We start from the raw sequence: 22856 nt of genomic DNA, 5'->3' as shown, positions 1-22856 counted from the left end.
GTTAATCTTCCTCACCATTTAGTCATTCATTCACTCATTTCCTTTCAAAGTCTTAAATACTGATTGGAAAAATGTGGTAGGTTGCCAGAGAAAATACATTTGAGATACACTTACACTAAACAATTATTTGTTATTTATCTGCAATTCAGATTTAATCAAGGTCCCAGTATTTTTTTTAAAATCTGGCACCCTAAAATGTGGGCTCTCCTTTCACTAGTCCCACAGGTTAGTCCTATGGCTAAAGAGAGAGTAAAACCAGAAAGTTCATCTGCAATTAATATTCAGCGTGGGAGAATGAATAGCAACTGACAAAACTTCCTGGTCAGATGCTGAGAAATCATTTGGTATCTAGTCATGGTGTGGTCCATGGGTGCTAGTCTGGGTGCACCTAGAAGTATTAAAAGAGTGCACTTCTTGCCCTGTGACTGGCAGCAGGATCCACCCTAGGCCCAACACCCCCAGGCCTTCTCCTTCCATCTGTCCCTCAGGGCACAGGAGCTGAGCCCAGGGCTCTTGACAGTCATCATCATCCCTTCACTGCATTTTCTTTCTTGAGAAAGGGCAGGGCCAGATAAACAGCAACCTCAATTTAGGTGAATTCCAGAGTGGAACCATATCCGTATCACCCTCTCGTGCTTTTTATTGAAAAACTATCTCTTTAAGCAAATTTCTTACACAGAAAGTGTACAGTGTGCTTACTAAAGAGTTTCATTCACAAAGGAGGATTTTGTTCTTGAACTGTGGGGAAATCCTTTACCACCACTAACTAATGATAGGAATGTAATCATTTTCTCCCTTTTGTGCTGGGAAAACTGTTCTTTGGGGTTAATAGAATTAATAAAAAGGATATGTGAGTTCTCCTGAAGCCTAAAATTATCTCTGGAATATATAAATACATAATTTGGAAATATACTTACATAAATGTATACAGAGAAAGAGAAATAGCTAAAATCTGGATATTAAAAAATGAGGAAGAACACAAATGTAAAGCATTTTTGTTGTTTTGTTATTGATTATTCCTTATGTGAGTAGATGTCAAAGGTAGCCAGGTAAGCAACGGGTTTCAGAAATCCAATTGGGATTAAGATGATTGGTCACAGGGTCCTATTCTGCAAAACTAAAAGAATAAACAAAAGAATTTGCTTTTCTTAAACATTTTCAAGGCTTTCTAAAAACAAGTAGCTGTGGTCATATTTTTTTAATTATAAAATATTTAATTATGTAGCTAGTTCAATCATGAATTTATTGTAGATGTGAGATGACTGGGAGTAGCTTGGTTCAACCCAAGGAAGCATTTTGTATTTTTCACACATCTCTAATTGTTTAAAATTCTTCTATTTAAAGATGAAATCTAATACAGTAAACAATAAGGTCCTAATGTATAGAATAGGGAACTATATTCAACATCTTTAATAACCTATTATGAAAAAGAATATATATATAATGTCTAAATTAATCATTATGCTGTATATCAGAAATTAACACAACATTGTAAATCAACTACAATTTTTTAAAAAAGTAAATCATATCTGCAAAACAATAAATAAAAAATAAAGACGAAACCTAATTTTATATAGCTCTCACTCTTTGGCCTTTACGCTTGCCTTGAAAAGCTATGAAGAATGAGCCATTGCCTACAAAACAGCCCTTCAAAGATCTGAAGACAGTCAAAGGGCCTCTTCAACTGTGTCCTGTGCTCCCATGTAACCTGGTCTCCGGCTCCCCTCCTCCATCTCCTTCCTTATAAGCACTTAAGTTCATCGACACTGTGCTTAAAATAAGGCACTCAGACTGAACTCCTGGTATGGCCTGAGGCGTACAAAATAGCAAAGAACTATTACTTTCTGTGATCCAAAAGCTGAACATCCATTCAGTTAGGTAAAAGCAGCCACTCAACTACTGTTATAAGAACTTCAATCTTAAGATTTCTGACAGAGAAATCTCTAATTCAACATAAAAAAAAAAAAAGCCTGGGGTTACATTTACAACAGGTTAAAACATTCATGCATTTTGATACAGAAACGCCATCTTATATGAATATAAATAATAGATTTACAAACTTTTGCAAAACAGAGGCTAACCTGATTTTAATCTTTACTACCTTTGCTGTAAGGAGCGAGGTAACTTCCTGCAGGGGGAAACCTTTGGGGAATGTGATTTCCACTGCCTTGTGATGTTAATTTGAGGCAATTATAAGCAGGCTTTAAAGAGTTTTGCATATTATTTGCCCCTGTGAGAGCTCAGTGTTGTTGGCTAGTCGGGACTCAGGAGAAGCCCTTGGAGAGGAATATTTGGAATTTAGACACTTTTTAATAACCATGGATCCCAAGGCTTCAAAGCTTTTAGTGTTTTCCAGCTTTGCCTGGGAAAACCTTCCTCTGCATAGGCTGGGAAACCACCTCCAAGAGCTTCAAGAGCTCTCTCCACTTGGTATTTTCAATGCACCTCTATTTTTCCAAGGCAAGTTGTGCAAGAATAAAACTGCTTCTCCAGTCCATGTGGCTATTTTGGAACAGTTTTGTCATTTATGGAGTGAAAGTAGGTATTTTTTTCCCCTTTGAAACCTCCAGGACCACTACGAATTTAGGTTATTTGCTGAGCTTGTCCGAGGTGGGAAGAAAAAGGAAACCCTGGGGTCCATGGTTCCCTGTTCTCATCCGAGCGCCCACTAGGAGGCCTTCTTGAGTCATCCTCAGTAGTGTTTTCACCTGTCAGATTGGCCCCCCTTTTCAAGACCAAAGATCAGAACAAAATAGCAGAAGGTGCTGGAGGGTAAATAAGGACTAACTGTTTTTCCAACTTTATGCCTCTGTGCCAGGGCCTTCGGGCCTGGGGCTCCCTACAGAGCATTGGTCACAGAGTTGGGGTGCTGCACCAGGAAAAGGAAGGTTTTGTTCAAGAGAGTCTAGAAATGTAAGAATGTGTGAGCAGTGATTGCAGTAACTGTTCACTGGCTTTAAAGAGGAAGCCTGTGGCAGATAGGAATGGAAACATAGGTACACATTTTCTACCGGGTACTTTGGTAAAACACTGTAAAAGCTTTAAAGTGTGCGTGCCTTTTTTAACCAGGAATTTCACTTCAAGGAGTTTGTCAGAAGGAAAAAAAAACAAAACAAAACTGAATGTCCCTGGAGGTTTGGCTGAAAGGATGTCTCAGTGGCACTGATTAATATTTTTCGTTATTATTTAAAAATAGGAAAACGTTCCATTTCAGAAGGAACATGGCAGCAGTTTAGCTCTTAGTTGTCTCACACTCAACAAGGACAGAAACAAATCTGTCAACACATATTTGGTGAAACCAGGAGAAAAACACAAACTGCAAAATATTGTTAAGAGCTGCCAGGGCAGTAAACCTGGTGAAAAACCTTGAGTGATGGAGGAATGTAGAGCCTCAGAGAGCTCAGGAACCTCCAGCAAAGATTCCCTTCCAGAAGGGAGGGATACCACTCTGAAAGGGAACTATGAGAACAAGGCCTAAACTGAACAAAGCAAGATTGCTGGGGACAGTGAAAAGTCTTGGAAAGCATTGGAAAAAAACCAAAACTTTAAAAAGTGGGTCCATTCTCTTGGAAACAAAGGCTGTAAAGAAATCTGGGAAACAGAGATGGGCAGAGAGGCTTTCCTCAACCAAGCTCCAGAATTCAGAGAAGAGATCTCTTCTTACAGAGTCTGTGTCTGAGGTCTGTCACTCTGGCAACAGACAGTTCCCTGGGCCCCACCTCTCCACCCCTCTACCACTTCTCCAGGGCAAGCATCACTACCACAGTGAAGTAACACCTGCAAGATCCTCAAAGGAAGGAAAGTATGGGCCAAGAATTCTATCCAGCCAAACTGATCTTCAAGTATAAAGACAACATTTAAAAATCTGTAAGAAATCAAGGAACACTATTTCTCATGAACCCATTCAAAGGAACCTATTAGAACCGTGGAACACCAATCTTAGCACCCCTGAGCAAGCCTGAGGAAATCAGGATAAAAGGATCTTCCTCAACCATCGAATGTATTTAACTGTAGAAATAAGAGTAAAACAAATATAGACATTAGAGTGACAGATCAGAATGCAGATATTACATGCCTTACTTAATATTGTAGGCATTTCTCATTACTAATAAAAAAATTGAAGATGAAAGTGAGAAGAAAGGAATAAGAATGAGTTTACTAATCACCTCAAATCACTGGATTCAAAGGATAATATTTCCAAATCAAGTAGAAGCTTATGCATACTCAACCTAAGCACTAAGACTGATCATTCTATTGACTGAATGATGGAAGAGAGGAGAAGGGAGAGGATGAGATTACAAGGTAATTATACTGTTGCTCATAGTAGGAATCAAAATACAATCCCAAGAAAAAGTGGATCGAGGGTATTTTATAAAGGTAACCTCTAGGTCACGTGCTCTCTCTCTTGCCTTCGGAGACAGCCTGCACCCTGTCTATGGAGTGTGTGTCTACCTTTACTTTAAGCAAGCCCCCCTCCCTGGCCCCATGTACATCTCTCTAAATAGATCTACTTTTACTCATTAAAAAAAAAAAGGTAACCTCTAGAATAAAAATACAAACCTTCTGAAAAAGAACAAAACTGAAGGCATAACCCACCTAGACTTCAGACATGACTACAAAGCTACAGTAATCAAAACAGCATGGTATTGGCACAAAAACAGACATATGGATCAATGGAACAGAACAGAAAGCCCAGAAATAAACCCATACACCTATGACCAATTAATCTTCGACAAAGGAGGCAAGACTATACAATGCAGAAAAGACAGTCTCTTCAGCAAGTGGTGTTGGGAAAGCTGGACAGCAGGCATATAAATCAATGAAGTTAGAACACTCCATTACACCATACACAAAAAAAAGCCATAAAAAGGAATGAAATAATGTCACTGGCAGCAATATGAATGGACCTAGAGATTACCATACTAAGTGAAGTAAGTCAGTCAGAGAAAGACAAAGATCATATGATATTACTTATAAGTGGAATCTAAAAAAATGACACATACCAACTTATTTACAAAACAGAAAGAGACTCATAGACATAGAAAAAAAACTTAAGGTTACCAACAGGAAGTGGAGAGGGGAGAATAAACTGGGAGTTTGGAATTAGCAGATACAAACTACTATGTACAGAATAGATAAACAAGGTCCTACTGTATAGCACAGGGAACTATATTCAACAACTTGCAGTAACCTGTATGAAAAAAATAATATATATATATATATAGAGAGAGAGAGAGAGAGAGAGAGAGAGATATTCCTTAATCACTATGTTGTACAACAGAAACCTTATACAACATTGTAAATCAACTACACTTTAATTTTAAAAATGGAGAAAAAATAATAAATGCTGGGGAGGATGTGGAGAAAAGGGAACCCTCCAACACTGTTGGTGGGAATGTAAATTGGTGCAGCCACTATGGAAAACAGTATAACTGCATCATTATGCTGTACAGAAACTAACACAATACTATAAATCAACTATACTTCAATTAAAAAAAAAAACAAAACCCCCAAACTAGTGTATCTAAAATAGATAAACAACAAGGTCCTACTGTATAGCACAGGGAACTATATTCAGTATCTTGTAATAAACCATAAAGGAAAAGTATATAAGGAAGAATATATATACATATATGTGTAACTGAATCACTCTGCTGTATGCCAAAAACTAACACAACATTTTAAATCAACTATACATCAGTACAAAATAATAATAAAGAAATAAATACAATCCTAGAAAAAAATACAAACCTTCCTAAATATCTGAACTACATTAAGAAAAATTGTGAATCACTATATTGTACACCTGTACCTTACATAATATTGTACATCAACTATACTTCAGTTTTAAAAATAAATAAAATAAAAATTTTAAAAAGAGAAAGGGCAAATACAAAAATACATAAGAAAACACAACATAAAATAACATGACAGAATTGAAACCAAATGTATCTGTCATCTCAATAAATATAAGTAGGTTTAACTCATCTATTTTTAAAATGGTTTTCAAAATAGATTGCAAAGCCCAATCCAACCCTACGCTGTATACATCTAAGATAAAATGATTCAGAAAGATTAATAGTGAAAGGATGGGCAAAGAAAAGCATACCAGAAAAATATAAACATTAAAAATCTTAATATCTGACACCAGGGAATTCAGGACAAAAAGCTTTAAACAAGATAAGGAGAAGTACTTTTTGATGCTAAAGGCTACAATTCACCATGAAAGTTTAAGTTATAAGATATCTATGTACCAAATAATTTTACAGGAATTTTCACATTAATAGAACTATAGAGATGCAAGGAGATTTAGACAAAGACATACTGTGACAGGGCCCAGCTGTAAGGCCATGTAAGAACACAAGATTGGAAATATACTACATGTAGCCAATATTCAATTCACCAATCACTTGGTTTACTGCACACAATTAGTGCACAACAGGTTGGTCAAAGAAGTAAATATAGAAAAGGGGTAGTGAACCACCACAAGGGGAAGTCCCAGAAGGAGACATCTCAGCAGCAGTCCCCAGTCCCTTCAACTGGTCTCTGCTCAGTCTCCAGCAGTGTCAATTTGGAACAGCTGTCAGCAGTGTGGAGTTGGGTGCTTTAGCAAAAAGTCTTCAAGTCGCCTGACTCAATGGTCTTATTTTAAGGACTCCACCAATATAGGGTATAAGGGTTACACCCCAGGGGGTCTTGTCTCTACTGGTTGTTCCAGTGAAGTCTTCCTACAGATGTTACAAACAAATTCCTCACCTAAAGTAACCTGTAATTTCTCACTCTAAAACATTCACAGATCTACATCAGACATTTCAAAACAACTAATGTGGAATAATAACATTGGCCACTGTGACTCCATTTAGAAGTATTGAACATAGCTTAAACTCTATGAGTTACTAACATGGTAAGCAGGAATCATAACACCAAAGAAACCACATCATAACACACATTAATAATAAAAGATTTGATTTCACCTTTCCCAATCTAAAACAGATCAAGTGGTCAAATTAATGAGGATGTGGAAGTCCAAACAATACAATCAAAAAGGCAGATATTATTGATATATATCAGATAGTGGGCCCTGAGAATAGAGAACATACTTTCTTCTCAAGTGCTCTGGGAAATTCCTGCATACACACAAGATTATAAGTCAGGCCTCAAACCAAACTTCATTAAATTTCCACAGTAAAAATAACATAGAAAGCATTCTATGATAACACAATAAACACAGACATTTATAACACATTCTGAAAACAAAAAAAAGTGCCTTCCTATTTGGGTGTGTGTGGGAGGTCTATATTAAGTAATTCCATGATCAAACAGAATATAGAAATTCAATAATGCAGAATTTCTAGAAAACAATAATAAAGAATGTACCATACAGAAGAACCTATGTGTACAGCTAAAGTAGTACACAAAGGAAAATTCATAGCCTTAAACAATCACATAAACATAAAAGAAAGAAAAATAAGTGAATTAAACAGCTGGCTTGGCAGGGGTGGAGTACAGCTCAGTGGTACAGTATGTGTTTGGCATGCATGAGGTTCTGGGTTCAATCCCCAGTGCCTCTATCTAAAAAATAAAATCAAAATAAATAAATCTAATTACCTTCCCCCTACCAAAACAAACAAACAAAAAAACAAACAACAACAAAAAAAAACCCAGCCAGCTCAAAAAGCTAGAAAAATAACTGAAATAAACCAAAAGAAAGCAAAGGAAAAATTTAATCAAGATAAATACAGAAATTAACCAGTTAATATAATAAAAATAAAATAGAACTTATAAATAAATAAGCTTGTTCTTAGAAAATCATCACTAAATAAGGTAACTTACAAGCTAAATTAATCATTAAAAAAAGGAGAGGAAATGTACAAATATCCCAAATAAGAAATTACAAGTGAGAGTCAAGCAAACACTAGAAAATAAAATGAAACAAAGAAAAACAAAAAACTATATGAGAATAACTTATATAATTTTATGCAACTCAATTTGAAAACCTATATGAAATGTATAATTTTATCAGAAAACTAGAGCTAGAAAACCAAAATAGACCAATTTGCATAAAATAATTACAATTATTTTAATAAGATAAAATATTGTGCAGAATTACGAATGTAATATTATATAAATTACAATAAATAATTTAATTAGGTAATTTTTAAAAACTAATTTAATAAAATTCATCAAATATTTACCTTTCACCTCCTCAAAAAACCCAAGAAACACGAGGCCCTTTTTTTCACAGGGGAATTCTACAAATCTACTAACCTTTAAAGAACAGATGATTCCAATTTTTTTGGGGGGGGAGGGATAATTAGGTATTTATGTATGTATGTATTTATTTAATGGCAGTACTGGGGATTGAACCCAGAACCTTATGCATGCCAAGGACAAGCTCCACCACTGAGCTATACCCTCCCCCTTTCCAATGGTATTTAAAATGCTCTACAGCCTAGAAAAAGAAAAAGAGCTTGTAAATTATTTTTATAAAAAACAAATACAAGTACATTGATACCAAAATATAATAAGGATGACAAGAATCCAATTTCATTTATAAATATCAATGCAAAAACCCTAAATAAAATTTTGGCAAACAGAATCCAAAAGTACACTAAAAGAATAATAATTGGGGCCAGATGGAATTCATAACAGATAAAGAAATAAGTTTCAATATATAAAATCTACTAATAAATCACCAAATTGATAAACAGTAGTTTATACTGTATAGCACAGGGAACCTATAATGAAAAAGAATAAGTCTATTTCTAGGTATTTTGTTGTTTTTGTTGTAATGGAAATGTCTCTGCCAGTTACAAAATTCTGGGTTTTGAAGTTAAAAAAAAGTGAATGAAGGGCCACAAATGGCAAAATATCCTTCTTTTTTATGGGTGAGTTGTATTCCATCATGTATATATATGCTGCATCTTCATTATCTATTCAACTATTGATGTGCACTTAGGATGCTTCCATATCTTGGCAATTATAAATAATGTTGCTGTTAATAACAGGGTGTATGTATCTTTTTGAATTCATTCTTATTTTGTGGTTGGCTTTATTCCTTTGATAACTATCTAAGTTTAAAAAGCTAAAGCTCTAAATGTTCTTAGAAACAAAGAACAGTACATACATGTAAATTAAAAAATATATGTGCAGTAAAAAAAAAGGATCTATTAAGCCATGAACGACATGGAAGAAACTTAAAAAAGACATACTACTAAATGAAAGAAGCCAGTCTGAAAAGGATACAAATTGTTTAACCAAATGACATTCTAGAAAAGGCAAAGCTACAGAAACAATAAAAAGATCGTGGTTTCCAGGAGTTTGGGGAGAGGGAGGAAGGGAGGAATGAATAGATGGAGCACAAGGGATTTTTAGGGCAATGAAATAATTCTATATGATACTATAGTGGTAGCTACATGTCATTATGCCTTTGTCAAAACCCATGGAATGGACAACATCAAGAGTGAACCCTAATGTAAACTATGGACTTTGGTTGATAATAATGTGTTTACGTTGGTTCATTGATTGTACCAAATACGCCACACTGATGAGGGATGTTGAGGGTAGGGGAGTATATATGCGTGGGTGTGGAGGGCTATATGTGAACTCTCTGTAGTTTCTGCTCAACTGTGCTATGAACCTGAAACTGCTCTAAAAGAATAAAGTCTATTAAAAAAAAAGAAAATGAATATATGTATGTACATATATATGACTGAAACATTATGCTGTACACCAGAAATTGACACAACACTGTAAACTGACTATACTACAATTTAAAAGTAATCATAAATTTTTTAAATAAAGAAAAAAATCACCATATTAATAGTTCTGAATAGAAAAATCATATAATTATCTTTACAAATACTGACAATGCATTTGATAAAATCAAATACTTATTCTTGATTAAAAACAAGACATTCAGTAAAATGGGAATCAATGGATATTTCCTCAAAATGCAAAAATAGGACTTTTTTCCCAGGAGAAAAGGAAAGGTTTCCTTAACAGGGAAATACTAGAGACAGTAATATTTACGATATGTTAAATTTAGTAACCAATGCAATGTAGACATGAGAAATAAATTAGCAGTAAAAAGAACTGAATAGAAGCATTCTTGAGTACTTTCTAAAGTATCTTCTAGAATTCTTTTAAGGTTTCCAGGCCCATCATTAAAAGAATTGGTAAGGAATGTTCTAGAAGACAATCTTAGTAGGAGGAAGACCAAAAAGAGGAAAAAGGAAAAACGAGTAGAAAGAAGGAAAGGAGATAATAAATGTTTACTGTGTTAAGTCATTAAGTTTTGGAGTAATTTGTTATGCAGTAGTATAAATAATACAGAAGGCAAAATATAGTCATTTTCTAGCTGAGAAAAAGTAAGCTTGCCACCAGCAGACCTGTACAAAAGGAAATGCTAACAAATTTTTCAGGTAGAAGAAAAATGAAACCAGATGGGAAGTAAGATGTAAAAAAGAAGAACAAATAAAGTGGCAAATACATGTTTATATCTAATGTTTGATCAGATTTTAAAATGTACCACAACAATAAGACCTAAATAAATGGAGAGATATACCATGTTTATGGATTGGAAGATTTGATATTGTTAAGATGTTAATACTCCCCCAACTGATCTATAGATTCAATATAATCTGAATTAAAATCCCAGCAGCTTTGTTTTTCTAAAAATTGAGAAACTATTACTAAAATTTGTATTGAAAAAATAGATTAAAACAGCCAAAACAATTTTGTGAAAGAATACAGGTGGAGGACTCAAAGGATCCGATTTTAAGATTACTATAAAGCTACAACAGGCATTGGCAACCTATGGACCATGGGCCAAATCTAGCCTACAGCCTATTTTTGTTAGGCTCATGCCTTTTACATTTTTAAAGGGTTGAAGAAAAGAAACAAACAAAAGTATGCAACAGGAATTATATGTAGCCCACCCTTTACAGAAAAAGTTTGCTAATTCCAGATCTACAGTAATCAAGACAATATGGTATTGGTATAAAGATAGACACATAGATCAATGGAGCAGAAGAGAGTATCCAGAAATAGATTCACACATATATGGTCAATTAATTTTTGACAAAGGTATTAAAGTAATTGAACAGAAAAAAAGATAGTCCTTTCAAGAAATTGTACTGGACCAATTAGACAATCACATGCAAACAAAGAAAAAAAAGTCTCAGCCTATGTTGGGAAATAATTTTCCACGGGTCTCTCATGTATCTGCACATCTTAAGAGTTAGAAACTAACTGCCCTTTTGTTTCAGACTGTCTGTTCAAGGATAGTTGTCCAAGAAGCAGCCTAGGGATAGGGTCTACCTTCAGAGCAAAGGGTAAGTTTGTTTACTGTCCAGATAAAAAAGATAATATATTGCTCTGGGGCAAAGGTTGGGCAGGTTTTCTTGCAGTCCTTTATAAAAGACTGATGTTCCCTAAACTTGCGGTTCCTCAGCTGTTATATAAACCCACTGTGTGTCCCTGTTTGTACTTTATCTACTCATGCCCTTCAGCATGGCCCCTGTGGGACTCAGGGGACAAGGAAAACCAATGCAAACATGAAGCTCATGCTGCTTGCTGTGTTGTGAGTCATAAAGTTCTTTGTCTCTATCTTAGGATACAAGTATTTTGCCAGAATTCAATGAAACTGTGGCAGGGTAACCTATTAGCTTGCAAGTAGGGTAAAATCTTGTATCCTTTGTTGCTCTTGACAACCCATACCTTGCATCATATACAAAAACTAACCTGAAATCAATTACAGACCTAAATGTAGAACCCATAACTATAAAACTTCCAGAAAGAAACAGAAATTTTTATGTCATTGGGTTAGACAAAGATTTCTTAAGATAGGACCAAAAAGTATGACTCATGAAAGAAAAAATAAATTGGATTTCATCAAAATTAAAAACTTTTGCTCTTCAGAAAACACTGTTAGGATTTTTAGAGCAGTAGAACTATTCTGTATATTCATATAATGGTGGATACATGTCATTACGCATTTGTCAGAACCCATAGAATGTACCACACCAAGTATGAACTCTAATGTAAACTGTGGACTTTGGATGATAATGATGTGTCAGTGTAACAAATGGACTCTCTGGTGAGAGATGCTGATAGTGCAGGAGGCTGTGTGTGGTGGGGGTAGAGGAAGATGGGGTATATGGAAACTCTCTGTACTTTTCATTCAATTTTGCTGTAAACCTAATACTGCTCTAAAAAATAGTCCATTTTTTTTTCAAAGGGCGAGGGATCTGAACAGACATTTCTCCAAAGAAGATATACAAATGGCTAATGAGTACATGAAAGATACTCAACATCATTAGTCCTTAGGGAAATACAAAACAAAACCACAATGTGATACAGCCTTGTACCCACTAAGATGGCTATAATCAAAAAAGGAAAACAATAGTGTTGAGCAGGATATAGAGAAACTGTAACTGTCAAACACTGCTGGTGGGAATGTAGAATAGTGCTGATCCTGTGGAAAACAATGTCAGTTCCTCAAAAAGTTAAATATAGATGTGGCAATACACTATATATCCAAGAAAATTGGAAATACATGTCCACACAAAAACTTGTACATGACTGTTCACAGCAGCATTATTCATAACAGACAAGATGTATAAACAACCCAAATGTCTAGCAACTGATGAATGGATAAATGGATAAAATGAGGTATATCCATACAATGGAAAGTTATTCAATCATAAAAAGGAATGAAGTACTAACACATGCTACAACATAGATGAATCTTAAAAACATCACATAAATGAAAAAGCTAGTCACAAAAAAATCACATATTGTATGATTCCATTTATGTTAAACGTCCAGAATAGGAAATCCACAGAGATAAAAGTAGATTAGTTGTTGCTAGGGGCTGGAGGGAATAGGGAGCAATTGCTAATGGGTATGGGGTTTCTTTTTGGGGTGATGAAAATGTTCTATATTTAATTTGTGTACTCCACTCAAAGAAAATCTGAATTATAAAAATGAGTTAGAAACAATAAACTGGGCAGTAACTGGACTTGTCACAGAGGCCTGTAAAATGTTAATATTAACTAACATTCTTAGACTACTTTACATTCTGAAAGTATAATGTTAACAATATCATATTATTTTTAAAAGACCACTTATTTGTGTATTTTTTAAAATTATTTTTTACTTCTTTTTATTTGGGGGGGAGGTAATTAAGTTTATTTATTCATTTATTTTTAAGGGAGGTACTAGGGATTGAATCTAGGGCTTCATGCATGCTGGGCACGTGTCCTACCACTGAGCTATACTCTCTCCCCTATTTGTGTACTTTTAAGTTCTTATAACCTGCATGTGTGTTTGAATATGTTTATATGTAGGTATACATGTGCACCTGTCTCATCATTATCAAAGATGATGCTAAATGAGCTAGTTTCTGGATGACCTCTTAGCTTTTTCACACCTCAGGGGCCAAGTTAGCTGTGTAGCTGCAGCTGTTGGTCACAAAGCCCAGGGTCCTATTTCTGAGTCAGCCTCTTCACCATACAAGCAAATGACCAAGAATTTGGTTCCAAAAGCCCTCGTCAATGTTTTTCAAAGTTCAGTCAGCTGCAGGTGCAATCAATTACCTGGAGCCTTGACTCAACATCCAGTGATGAGTCTGAAAATCTGCTATTTTAACAAGCCCCTCAGGAGATGTGATCTGCAGTCAATTTCAGGAGCCCCAGCTCTGGGTAACTTTTCCTCACTAATGTGGAGAAACTGAGTCCTGTGCATATTCTCCCTGCTCACCAGGGTGAAAATAGCATGCCTCCCTATTGTTAACCATAATGGGATGTCACTGAGCCTGGTGCTGGTTCTGCAGGCACAGTCTACTCATAAAATTGCCTCGTATTTCCATTCTGTTTGGGGTTTCTTCTGCTGCGGGCCCTGATGTCCCGTCAGAAGCTGCAGAAACAGTAGACAACATATAGGTGGCTCTGCCCCTGGGTTCCACTCACAGTTTAGGACCTATACTGGAGCCCTGGATCCTGGCTTCTGGGCTGAGCTTTGGATTCAACCTTATACTGATGGGGGATGATGGGGAAGCCTACTATGTCAGTAATTTCTCAGGACTGACTGATGGAGGCTCAAGTGGTTTCCCCATTACCATACTTGAATGGGATGGGAAACTCACCTCTGATAAGGAAGTTCTTCTGTCTCTCAGTGGGTTTACCTGCCCCTAGAACAGACAGCAGAGTCAGGCCAACTCACCTGCTCATCTCCTCTGGAAACATCCATTTTGGCTCCTCGCAGTGTCTTTTGGAAACACAGGTATCATAAATTCCTTCAGTGGCTCCTCATTCCTTCCAGGATCTAGACCACAACCCCTTCCGTGACCTACTGTCCTTGCTGATCTTTGCGGGTCATCTCCTCCACTGTCCTCACTGCAGGATTTGTCGTACAAATGTTGCAGCTCTCTCACCAGGCCAAGCTCTCTTGTCACGGCCTACTCCTCTTTACTAGTTAACTTCTGTTCACCCCTCAGCTCGCCAGCATTATTTCCCTGACCCCCATGTCTGGATCAGGCCTTTTGCTTATTCATACTCCCAGCACTCTGGGCCACTCCTCATTAAAATTTGTCAACGTTGAAAATTTTCCCTTGAGCAATTAGTATTCACTAATATCTATCCCCCTCAGTAGGCGGTAAAGTTCATTAGAGCAGCGCTCTCAATTTGCTCTCATTGCATCACCAGCACCTAGCAAAGGGTTCTCGCAGATATTTAATTGGTTGGATGACTGGCCCCAGGAAGGAGGGTCACAACCTGGGTGGAACCTCTGGGAATGAATCAAAAATAGTCCCCGAGAAGCTACACATAAAACTCCTCAGAACTGAGAGCACCCGTCTGCGGGCCCAGTGCCCGGGGAATTCCCAAGGCAAGGACACAGCACAGTCCCGGCAGGCATCCAGCTGCTGAATGGGAGAGGGCCGCCCTGACTCTCTGCTTGGCAGCCTCAGTTTCCCTACCGGTCCCCTGCGGGGTCGACAGAGAACGGTCCCTGCGGCCTGCGGGTACACCCACGCCAGGGGGCCTGGGCTGAAGAAGTCTGAGGGGCCAGGCCCGGCCAGGCCGCCGCACCCGGCGAGGGCGCTCCAGGCAGGTCCTCCCGAGCAGTCGCGCGCCACGGGGGCCCCTCTAGCTGCGAGGAGGTGGCGCAGTGCTTGTCGGGAAGGCGGCGGGCAGATCCGGCCCTCGGTGGCGGAAGGCGCCATGGTGGGTGGGGAGGCGGCCGCCGCGGTGGAGGAGCTGGTTTCGGGAGTGCGGCAGGCGACCGATTTCGCGGAGCAGTTCCGCTCTTACTCGGAGAGCGAGAAGCAATGGAAGGCTCGCATGGAATTCATCCTGCGCCACCTGCCCGACTACCGCGACCCGCCCGACGGCGGCGGCCGCCTGGACCAGCTGCTGTCCCTCTCCATGGTCTGGGCCAACCACCTCTTTCTGGGTTGCAGGTGCGGACCCCTGACGGCTGGCTCGCCCTGTCCCGAGCCGCAGTCCTCCCCCAGGGCTGATCCCGCTCCCCTCACCCCACCCCCAAACCGCACTAGCTAGGCCTACAGCCGATCCCACCTTAGCCAGCCTCTTGGAAAGATACTTAACCTCTGTGAGCCTGTTTCCTCGTTTGGAAAATGAGTTGTGATGACTACTGTATTAAAGGGTGAAAAGCACTTAGCAGAGGCTGTCATCTAGCAAGAGCTCAATACACTCTGGACGTTCAAGTTGCCATTGATGTTTGTATTCTTAGTACTTCAGTCACCTTCGGTGATTGCATTTTAAATTCATTAGCTCCTTTCTTCCACATGGCAAATGTGCAGAGACAGAAACTGAGATCCCCAATTTACATAAGAAGCTGAGAGAGAGGAAGAGAGATACCTAGGGCCTTGCAGCTTCTGGCAGGATTGGTGGATTTTACCACTTATGGCAGGATGTAATTTGTGGCCTTTGGCTTTTTCTCACTTGTCTGCTGGACCCTGAACAAGAGCCAGCCTTTGCCTCTCTGCCTTTCCTCTTATGAAAATAATAGATGCCTTCAAGGGACTGCTTTTGAAATAACCTGATAAAGCACCCTCTCTGCCCCTCCTTGAAGAAGGTGGCAAGTCTTGAGGATGCTACATCTCTTTTTTTTTTTTTAAGCGTTTCCTGAAGTTGTGTTAAGATAGTAAGATAACTTGGCTTAGTCCTGGTTTCTGTGCTCCTTATGACTGTCTGACTCTGGTCATATGGCCCCTCCAGCCCTAAGCTATTTGGTTTTGCTTTCAGATTTTATAAGTTATTAGAACAGAATCTGGTGAAGCAGTGCCAGTCACATCCCTCCCTTTTCCCTGCCTTTGGATACCTCTAGGAAATCCTGCTTAACAGGATCCAAGATTAGGCAAATGTCAGAACATTGGACAAATGAACAAATAATGTTATTTTTATTAGACCAATATTCCACGTGTTCAAAAAAGTGAAAACATTTTGGCCCTCATACCATATCCATGAATATGGACTGCCAGATGTACAGTGCCTCTATTTTGTAAGTCTTGTTTGTTTTGTAAATCTTAAAACACCTGCTCTATTGGCATTCCTAGTGCCACTTCTGTATCCACATGCAGAAGAACTATTTTCTAACTTGATGCTGAACGTCTGTTGGTTTCCCCTGTAGTATCAGATCGTTCCTCTGAGAGTTGAGTTTATAGTCCAGGTACCTGCAATTTCTTTTTAGCCCACAGTGACAATAATTCTTCTAAGGTTTTTATCTTGTTACTTTTTATTGTACAGTTACAACAAAGACCTTTTAGACAAGGTGATGGAAATGGCTGATGGAATTGAAGTGGAAGACCTGCCACAGTTTACTACCAGAAGTGAATTAATGAAAAAGGTAAAGAGGATTTCCAAGTGCATTTGAAATGGTGTAGCGCTAACGGCCTTCATGATGATGTATTAGAGTATATTGTTTTTGAATGCTCTTGTTAACTACCTCAAAGATATAAGCCCTTTCATTTTTATTTCTCTGTACTTGGTATAAACCTTTTCATAACTAGATAACAGCTCAGTATGATAAATTATGCATTGTTTGCAGAGTAACACATAAACTCAGTCTCTTCAGTTCCTCTACGAACATTTGAGCTTTTTGCTTGTTTTTTTAAAGCAAATGTTGGGTGTAGTGCTATAGTTTCCTACTTGTTAAAAAAATCTTGTTGATAACAACTCATCCTTACCCCGTTGGGTGAGGACCCCACCAGTCTTGTTTGGCCCCTCTGACTTGCTGATGGCAATGTACATGGAGTAATGTCCACACTTCATAGCTGTTCCCTATTCTGCAGGGCTTTGTCTGATCTGAGGCTGTGGACTTCTTACATAGTGAGCTGTTACCTGGAGAGCCTTAGATCTAGATCCTGGGGCTGGGCCTGGGCCCATGGAGAGTGTGGCAGAAGGAAGCTCAGAAGATGGGGCTAGGCATCCCAGCTGCTTTTCAGAATTTCCCAAGACATGTTTTTTTTCTCATTTGCCCTCAGGTAGTTAATTCCTTAAGCATTAATTCCTCATCTCCCAAAGTTTATTTTTTAGCACTTTACCCAGGCCTTTTTTTAGAGCAGTTTGTAAGCTTCTTGAGAGAAGAGATGGTGCTTAAAATATTAGTCTTTCTAATTCCAAAATCTAATATATGCAATACTCCAGAGAAGGTGCTCAGAAAAGGCTTACGGAATTGACCAAAGCAATAGAGTAAAAGGCTGCTGGCCGCTCTTTTAGTTTTATCCTCAGAAACATAGGTAAGCCCTTGCTTCACCCCAGTTGGGTCTTGTTTTGGGAGGCAGGGCATATAAAGAGTTTCCCTTCTTTGTAGGTATGAGGAACTAATCAAACCCTCAGCTGCCCAGAAAATATTTCAGCGCCAGACAACGCACCTCATTTGATTTCAGATAGTTTCCCTAAAAAAGCATTCTTTATTTTTTAATTGAAACTGGAATCAAAAGTTTCAAGTCCATTTTGAAGGGGCTGTTTTGTTTTTAAAATCAGCTGTTAACAGGGGGCTACCGTTTTTAGCCAGGGAGCCATTATGAATGGGGAGTTTGTGACTTTTTGGATTTTCTCACATAATATTTTTAAGTCTGTGAAGTCCTACAGTATCAGAGTGGTTCCTGGGGCCCAGGCAGAGGGCAGCTAGATATTGCTGGCTGCCTGATTGCACCCCATGGGGCAGGGGCAGGTAGGGAATAGGGTGGGCCCTTACTTCCTAACTGCTTATGACCAATTCTTTCCTTGACTTTTTGCTCCTGAGAGGTATTCTGCCCTGCCTAAGATCTGCTTTTCACATAAATTTTCTGTTATACTTCTCTTTCCAGGCATGCTAGGATATTAGAGATCAGAACATTTCATGATATTTGGGCTGCTGACTCTGAGAGAGACTAAGGAGGTTTTGTAATTAATATGCATGTCCCTAACATTATCCATAGACCAATGTGAAAAACTGTGTGTGTTGTGGGGAAGAGCCACTAAACTGTTAAACATTGTAAAGGAGTCTTGAACCTTAAAAATGTAAGGAGATGGAATGTTCATTTTTGACACAGTCCTTGCACACTGTCAGCCTCCAGAGAAGAATCCTCAGACATAACTTGGCATCCCTAAAACCATCTCTGCCATCAGACTAATCATTGGCACCAGCTACCTGGAAGAAGCCTACAGGGAGCCTGTATTTCTTTAGATGTTTTGGATTGCATGTGTTTGAACTTCCTTCAAATAAAACTTATGTTTTCTTAGTAACCAAGTTTAATTTTAGACTGTTGATGCCGCTGAAAGTGAAACTAAGTTGATCCTGAAAAGTGAGATACTTAGAGAATGTGGAGTTTTGCCAGTTGTTAAGATTCTTTTAGATAAGCCTGTCTGTTTTGAGAACGAGTCTTCTGATTTGTGTGCCTTGACAATTGTATTGTGTTGAAGGCTGTCCCCTCTCAATTGAAGGCCACCCTAAGAGTCCACTGGAGAGAGAACCCTGGAGACTTTGGAGCAGTTCTTTTGTCTCTTGCCTGAGGTTTTTGCATGTAGTAGAGGCTGGCAAACATTCAGCAGCCTTGCCAGCCCAGAGACAGACAGACAAACAAACACCTACCATGATGTTGAGCCAATGCACCTAAAACCAACTGTTGTATTTCTGCCCAGAATTGATCCTTAACTCCAAAATTAGAGTTTTAGTTGGGTTTTGAATGTAGCTAGCTAGCTGGCAAGTGGAAATGAATTGCCTAGCATTATTAGTATCTCCAGACTGGACCATGAAGATAACTTAGGGATGTAAGTTCTTTAAAGTAAGATTTTAAAAACACTTTATGGCTTTTCTGCATTTGTGAGACAAGTACATCTCTGTGCTCTGTCCAGCTCTGTTTTTTCGGTCTGAGAAAAGAAATGAGCATTGATCTCTGAGAGGTGGTATTTGTCAAACAGTTGCAGCATATGATTTTTCTTTTGAAAGGGGGATTCAAAGACAAATATATTGAACAATCTCAATTATCTAACAGTCATCCTGAGGCACCTACTTGCAGACTTTTTGACTAACCAGGTTTACCCATTAATGAGCAGTAATTAACAAAGAGCAGCAGCTCACTCAGGAATAGTGTTATTATTAAGACTGCTTAATAATAAGACTGTCAGAATTAATATTTTCAAGGCACTGTCTTGAGAAAAAAGAAGAGTGATTGACTAAGAAGCTATCATTACTGCCTCAAAGAAAGAATTTGTCAACTCAATTACTTGGTCCATTTTTCTTGAGAACATTTTTATCCAAGAGGGAAAGTGGCAGTATGGAAAGTGACTAAATATGAAATGTGAAAGAGAAGTTAGAAAAACAAGTGTATCTACATTTCAAGAGGTTCATTTTTATGCATTATATCCCATCTTGGCAAGCTCTAAAGTAATGGAGCAGCCACTCCATTGGTGGAAGGAGATGTGATTCTAAGATGGCAAGTATTTGGGAGTATTTAAAAAAAATTTTTTTTTTTAGCCTGATTAGTTAAATCTGGTTTTGTCTTGCATCTGGAGATAAGTGTTCCACAGAGCTACTTTTCTTTTCCCCTTTATCCATTAGAAATAGAAGCAGCCAGAATAGCTCTGTCCGACCCCACAGGCCAGTCTGTTGCCTGGTGCTCAGGATGAGTATATCACCTGCCAACACCTTGTGTCAAAGACCATACTTGGAGCAGCCGAAGCTGGTGGCAGCTGTTGTGCTGCTATAGTCTTGGTCTATACTATTGGAAATTTGAGAGATGGCTTAGGGGATTCTCTTTCCTTTGAACTAAAGGTGGTTTCTTTAGGTGACACTGCATTCTCTTCAAAGGAGAAAGACCTCTTATATTTTGCTTTTGCTGAGGAATTTTGCTTCTTCATTTCTCAAAGACTAGAGTGACAGGCTTAGCTAGGAAATAGGTCATCTCTTGAAAACTCTGATTACTAAAAAGACTCTCAGATTGATTCACTTGCACTGTTAAATGTTAAGGAAATCCATTCAAATACAAGGTGACAGCCAAAATGATTTCTTCACACCCTGCTTAAAAGTTGTCTAAAGCCAAGTTTAAATTTACCAGAGGTGCTAGAGAGTACCCAGAAAGAATATATCTGCTTCATTTCACCACTATTTGAAGACATGCATTTACAGTTTCTAACAGTGTGAAATCCAGAAATGATTACCTTCACAATCTCCTGAATATCCTGACTCAATGTGAAATGTTATGAATTACTCCCTGGATTCAACTGATTTTAATTTAGAACAATAAGTGTTTGTGTGATTCTGTTTTTAGAACCATTCATTGCAGAGCATGCCTCGGAAAAAATTACTTTTAAAGTATTTCTGTTATCATTTTAAATTATGAACATTTATAGATTAAAGGTGACAAGACAAAAAAATTAAGAGTATGGCTTTCAAGTGGATTGTATGGTCAGTGTTTTGCTGAGTTTTCTGTATGTAGTAAAATATCAATAATTTCTGAGTCTACTTACCATCTGGGTAGTACATAAATATTGCATCACTGCTATACTTTAGTTTGTGAATTTGATTCATTACACTACATGGCTACTAACTTATTCTTTTTTTCCTAGCATCAAAGCTAAGGGCAGAAGATTCATCCCATTTTCCTCACCAGTCACAAGCTTGGAAAGGAGGCTAGGATTAATGTGACACTGACCGCAGCAGCTCTCTTAAGACTCTTGGTATCATCATACAGCAAAGAGGCAACTGGAATGAAAGGGAATCTTGTCTAGGTGGCATTTTAAAAGTTCTCAATCTTCTAATAGCTATCACTGTAAAAGTATGCATGGATGGATATTTATGTATTTATAAATCATGCCCTCTTTTTTATTTTCAGTTTTTGAATGTTGGTCAGAATATTAAAAATGCCTGTTTTTTTTTGTTTTGTTTTGTTTTGTTTTTAATGTTGCTGTAATAATGGCAGGTAATGAATTTTACACTTCAGATTTTTCAATAATACACCTTTAAGTGTGTTTCTGATTTATGGTCTCCACCCCTGACCCCACTGAGGCAAACCAGATCCCTTATTTCTACCTGAAGTTTGCACCATCCATATACACCATTGCCACACACACTTCATCTTTTTTTGAGATGAGTGAGAATCAAATCATAGGCTCTAGGTACTTACCAACTCATGGGAAGAGGCAGGCTACAAAAAAAGGCTTATTTTAACACTCACTGAAACAAGGTTTCCCAGCTTGGTCCAGGCAGCCAGGGGACTTGTAGGTTCTCCAGAAGGCCTTGCAGGCTGCTGAGTAAAGCCCACATTCTCTCTTTTTGGAGGGAGCCTGAGACTTTGGTCTTCCTGACTTGAGGAGTTGCCTTGCATAGAGTCCCTCAAGAAATACTTGTTTAGTGCAGTGCTGCTTTGCTCTGAAATTCTGGTTCTTACTTTCCCCCTTTGAGTTGATGTATCTGTTTTTTACCCACCACCCCTATCCTCTATTTAGTACTCACTGTTAAGTATGTATCTCCAGGCATAAATACCAAGAGGGGCTTCATTGGGAAGCACCAATGTAAGAGTCAGTCGTAGCAGGATTCACTCATTACTGCCTGGTACTGGGCATAGTGACAGAATAAGACAGTCAACCCTGCCTTAGCCTAATCCACTGGTAAACTCAGGTAGCTGAAGAGGAGAGTGGCTGTGAAATCATGGTGTCTGGGGGCAGAGAAGTGGGACGACTCTCACCCAGGGCTCAAGGCTAAGGCCAAGCAGCACACCTTAGATGGGCCACTTCTTTGTGCAGCTTCTAGCTCTAATCTGTAGCAACCATTAGAGTGGGCCAAGTAAAGAACTCAGGACCTCTGATCTATAACTTTGGATGAGCTCCTTCTCTCCCCCAGCCTTTCCCGCAGAATGGAGATCATAGAAATACCTACCACAAAGACCTATGGCAAGGATTAAGAGGTTAGAGGGCCAAGGATGGTGATCAGTGAGCCTTGGTCTCTTTTCGTCAAATGTAGCCTGTCCTCTTTCCATTCTGATTATCTGTACAAATTTGTGAGGCTTAAAAAAACAAATTACAAGATGGAAAAAAATAATCGGTGATTATTCACTTTTAAAGTACATTTTCCATAGATTTCTCGCCATGGATTCTATTTTCTCTATAAGATATAATGTCCCAATAAAATAATAATACCGTGTCAGGAACATATATCCATTGCAAAGTCTTCAGTTTATATTTGAAGTTATTAACTAGAGAATATTCTCTAGTTAATCAAAATCAAATTTTTCTGGTGCCATTTTCTAATGGGTTTTCTCTCATTATTTCCTCAGCTTAAGCTTCCTGTTTTTTCTTACTTTTACAACCTCTGTGGCTATCCCACCTATAAAATTAATTAGTATTTTA

General features: G+C 38.3%; 2 protein-coding genes across 4 annotated transcripts in view; one reads left to right on the top strand and one right to left on the bottom strand.

Moving 5' to 3' along the window:
- The window catches only part of JADE2 (jade family PHD finger 2), a 132886-nt gene extending 117825 nt beyond the window's left edge, over positions 1–15061 (bottom strand). For 2 of the 3 annotated variants that reach the window (XM_014554966.2, XM_014554968.2), the window contains exon 1: positions 14227–15059. The gene's annotated coding sequence lies outside the window, so the exon portion shown is untranslated. Of the gene's footprint in view, positions 1–14226 lie in introns of all 3 variants that reach the window. The other variant, XM_014554970.2, reaches the window with a different exon arrangement.
- A 113-nt stretch (positions 15062–15174) lies between these two features.
- CDKN2AIPNL (CDKN2A interacting protein N-terminal like) lies at positions 15175–21465 on the top strand. The gene is made up of 3 exons (XM_006179629.3): positions 15175–15463; positions 16773–16872; positions 21078–21465. Exons 1-3 carry the CDS (start codon positions 15225–15227, stop codon positions 21087–21089), a joined length of 351 nt encoding a protein of 116 aa, XP_006179691.3. The 5' UTR covers positions 15175–15224; the 3' UTR covers positions 21090–21465.
- Positions 21466–22856: the final 1391 nt, after the last annotated feature.

This window comes from Camelus ferus, chromosome 3 (assembly GCF_009834535.1).
Source record: "Camelus ferus isolate YT-003-E chromosome 3, BCGSAC_Cfer_1.0, whole genome shotgun sequence".
Classification (NCBI taxonomy): Eukaryota; Metazoa; Chordata; class Mammalia; order Artiodactyla; family Camelidae; genus Camelus; species Camelus ferus.
Note: the sequence above shows the minus strand (reverse complement) of the source record. Positions and strands in the feature narration are given on the sequence as shown.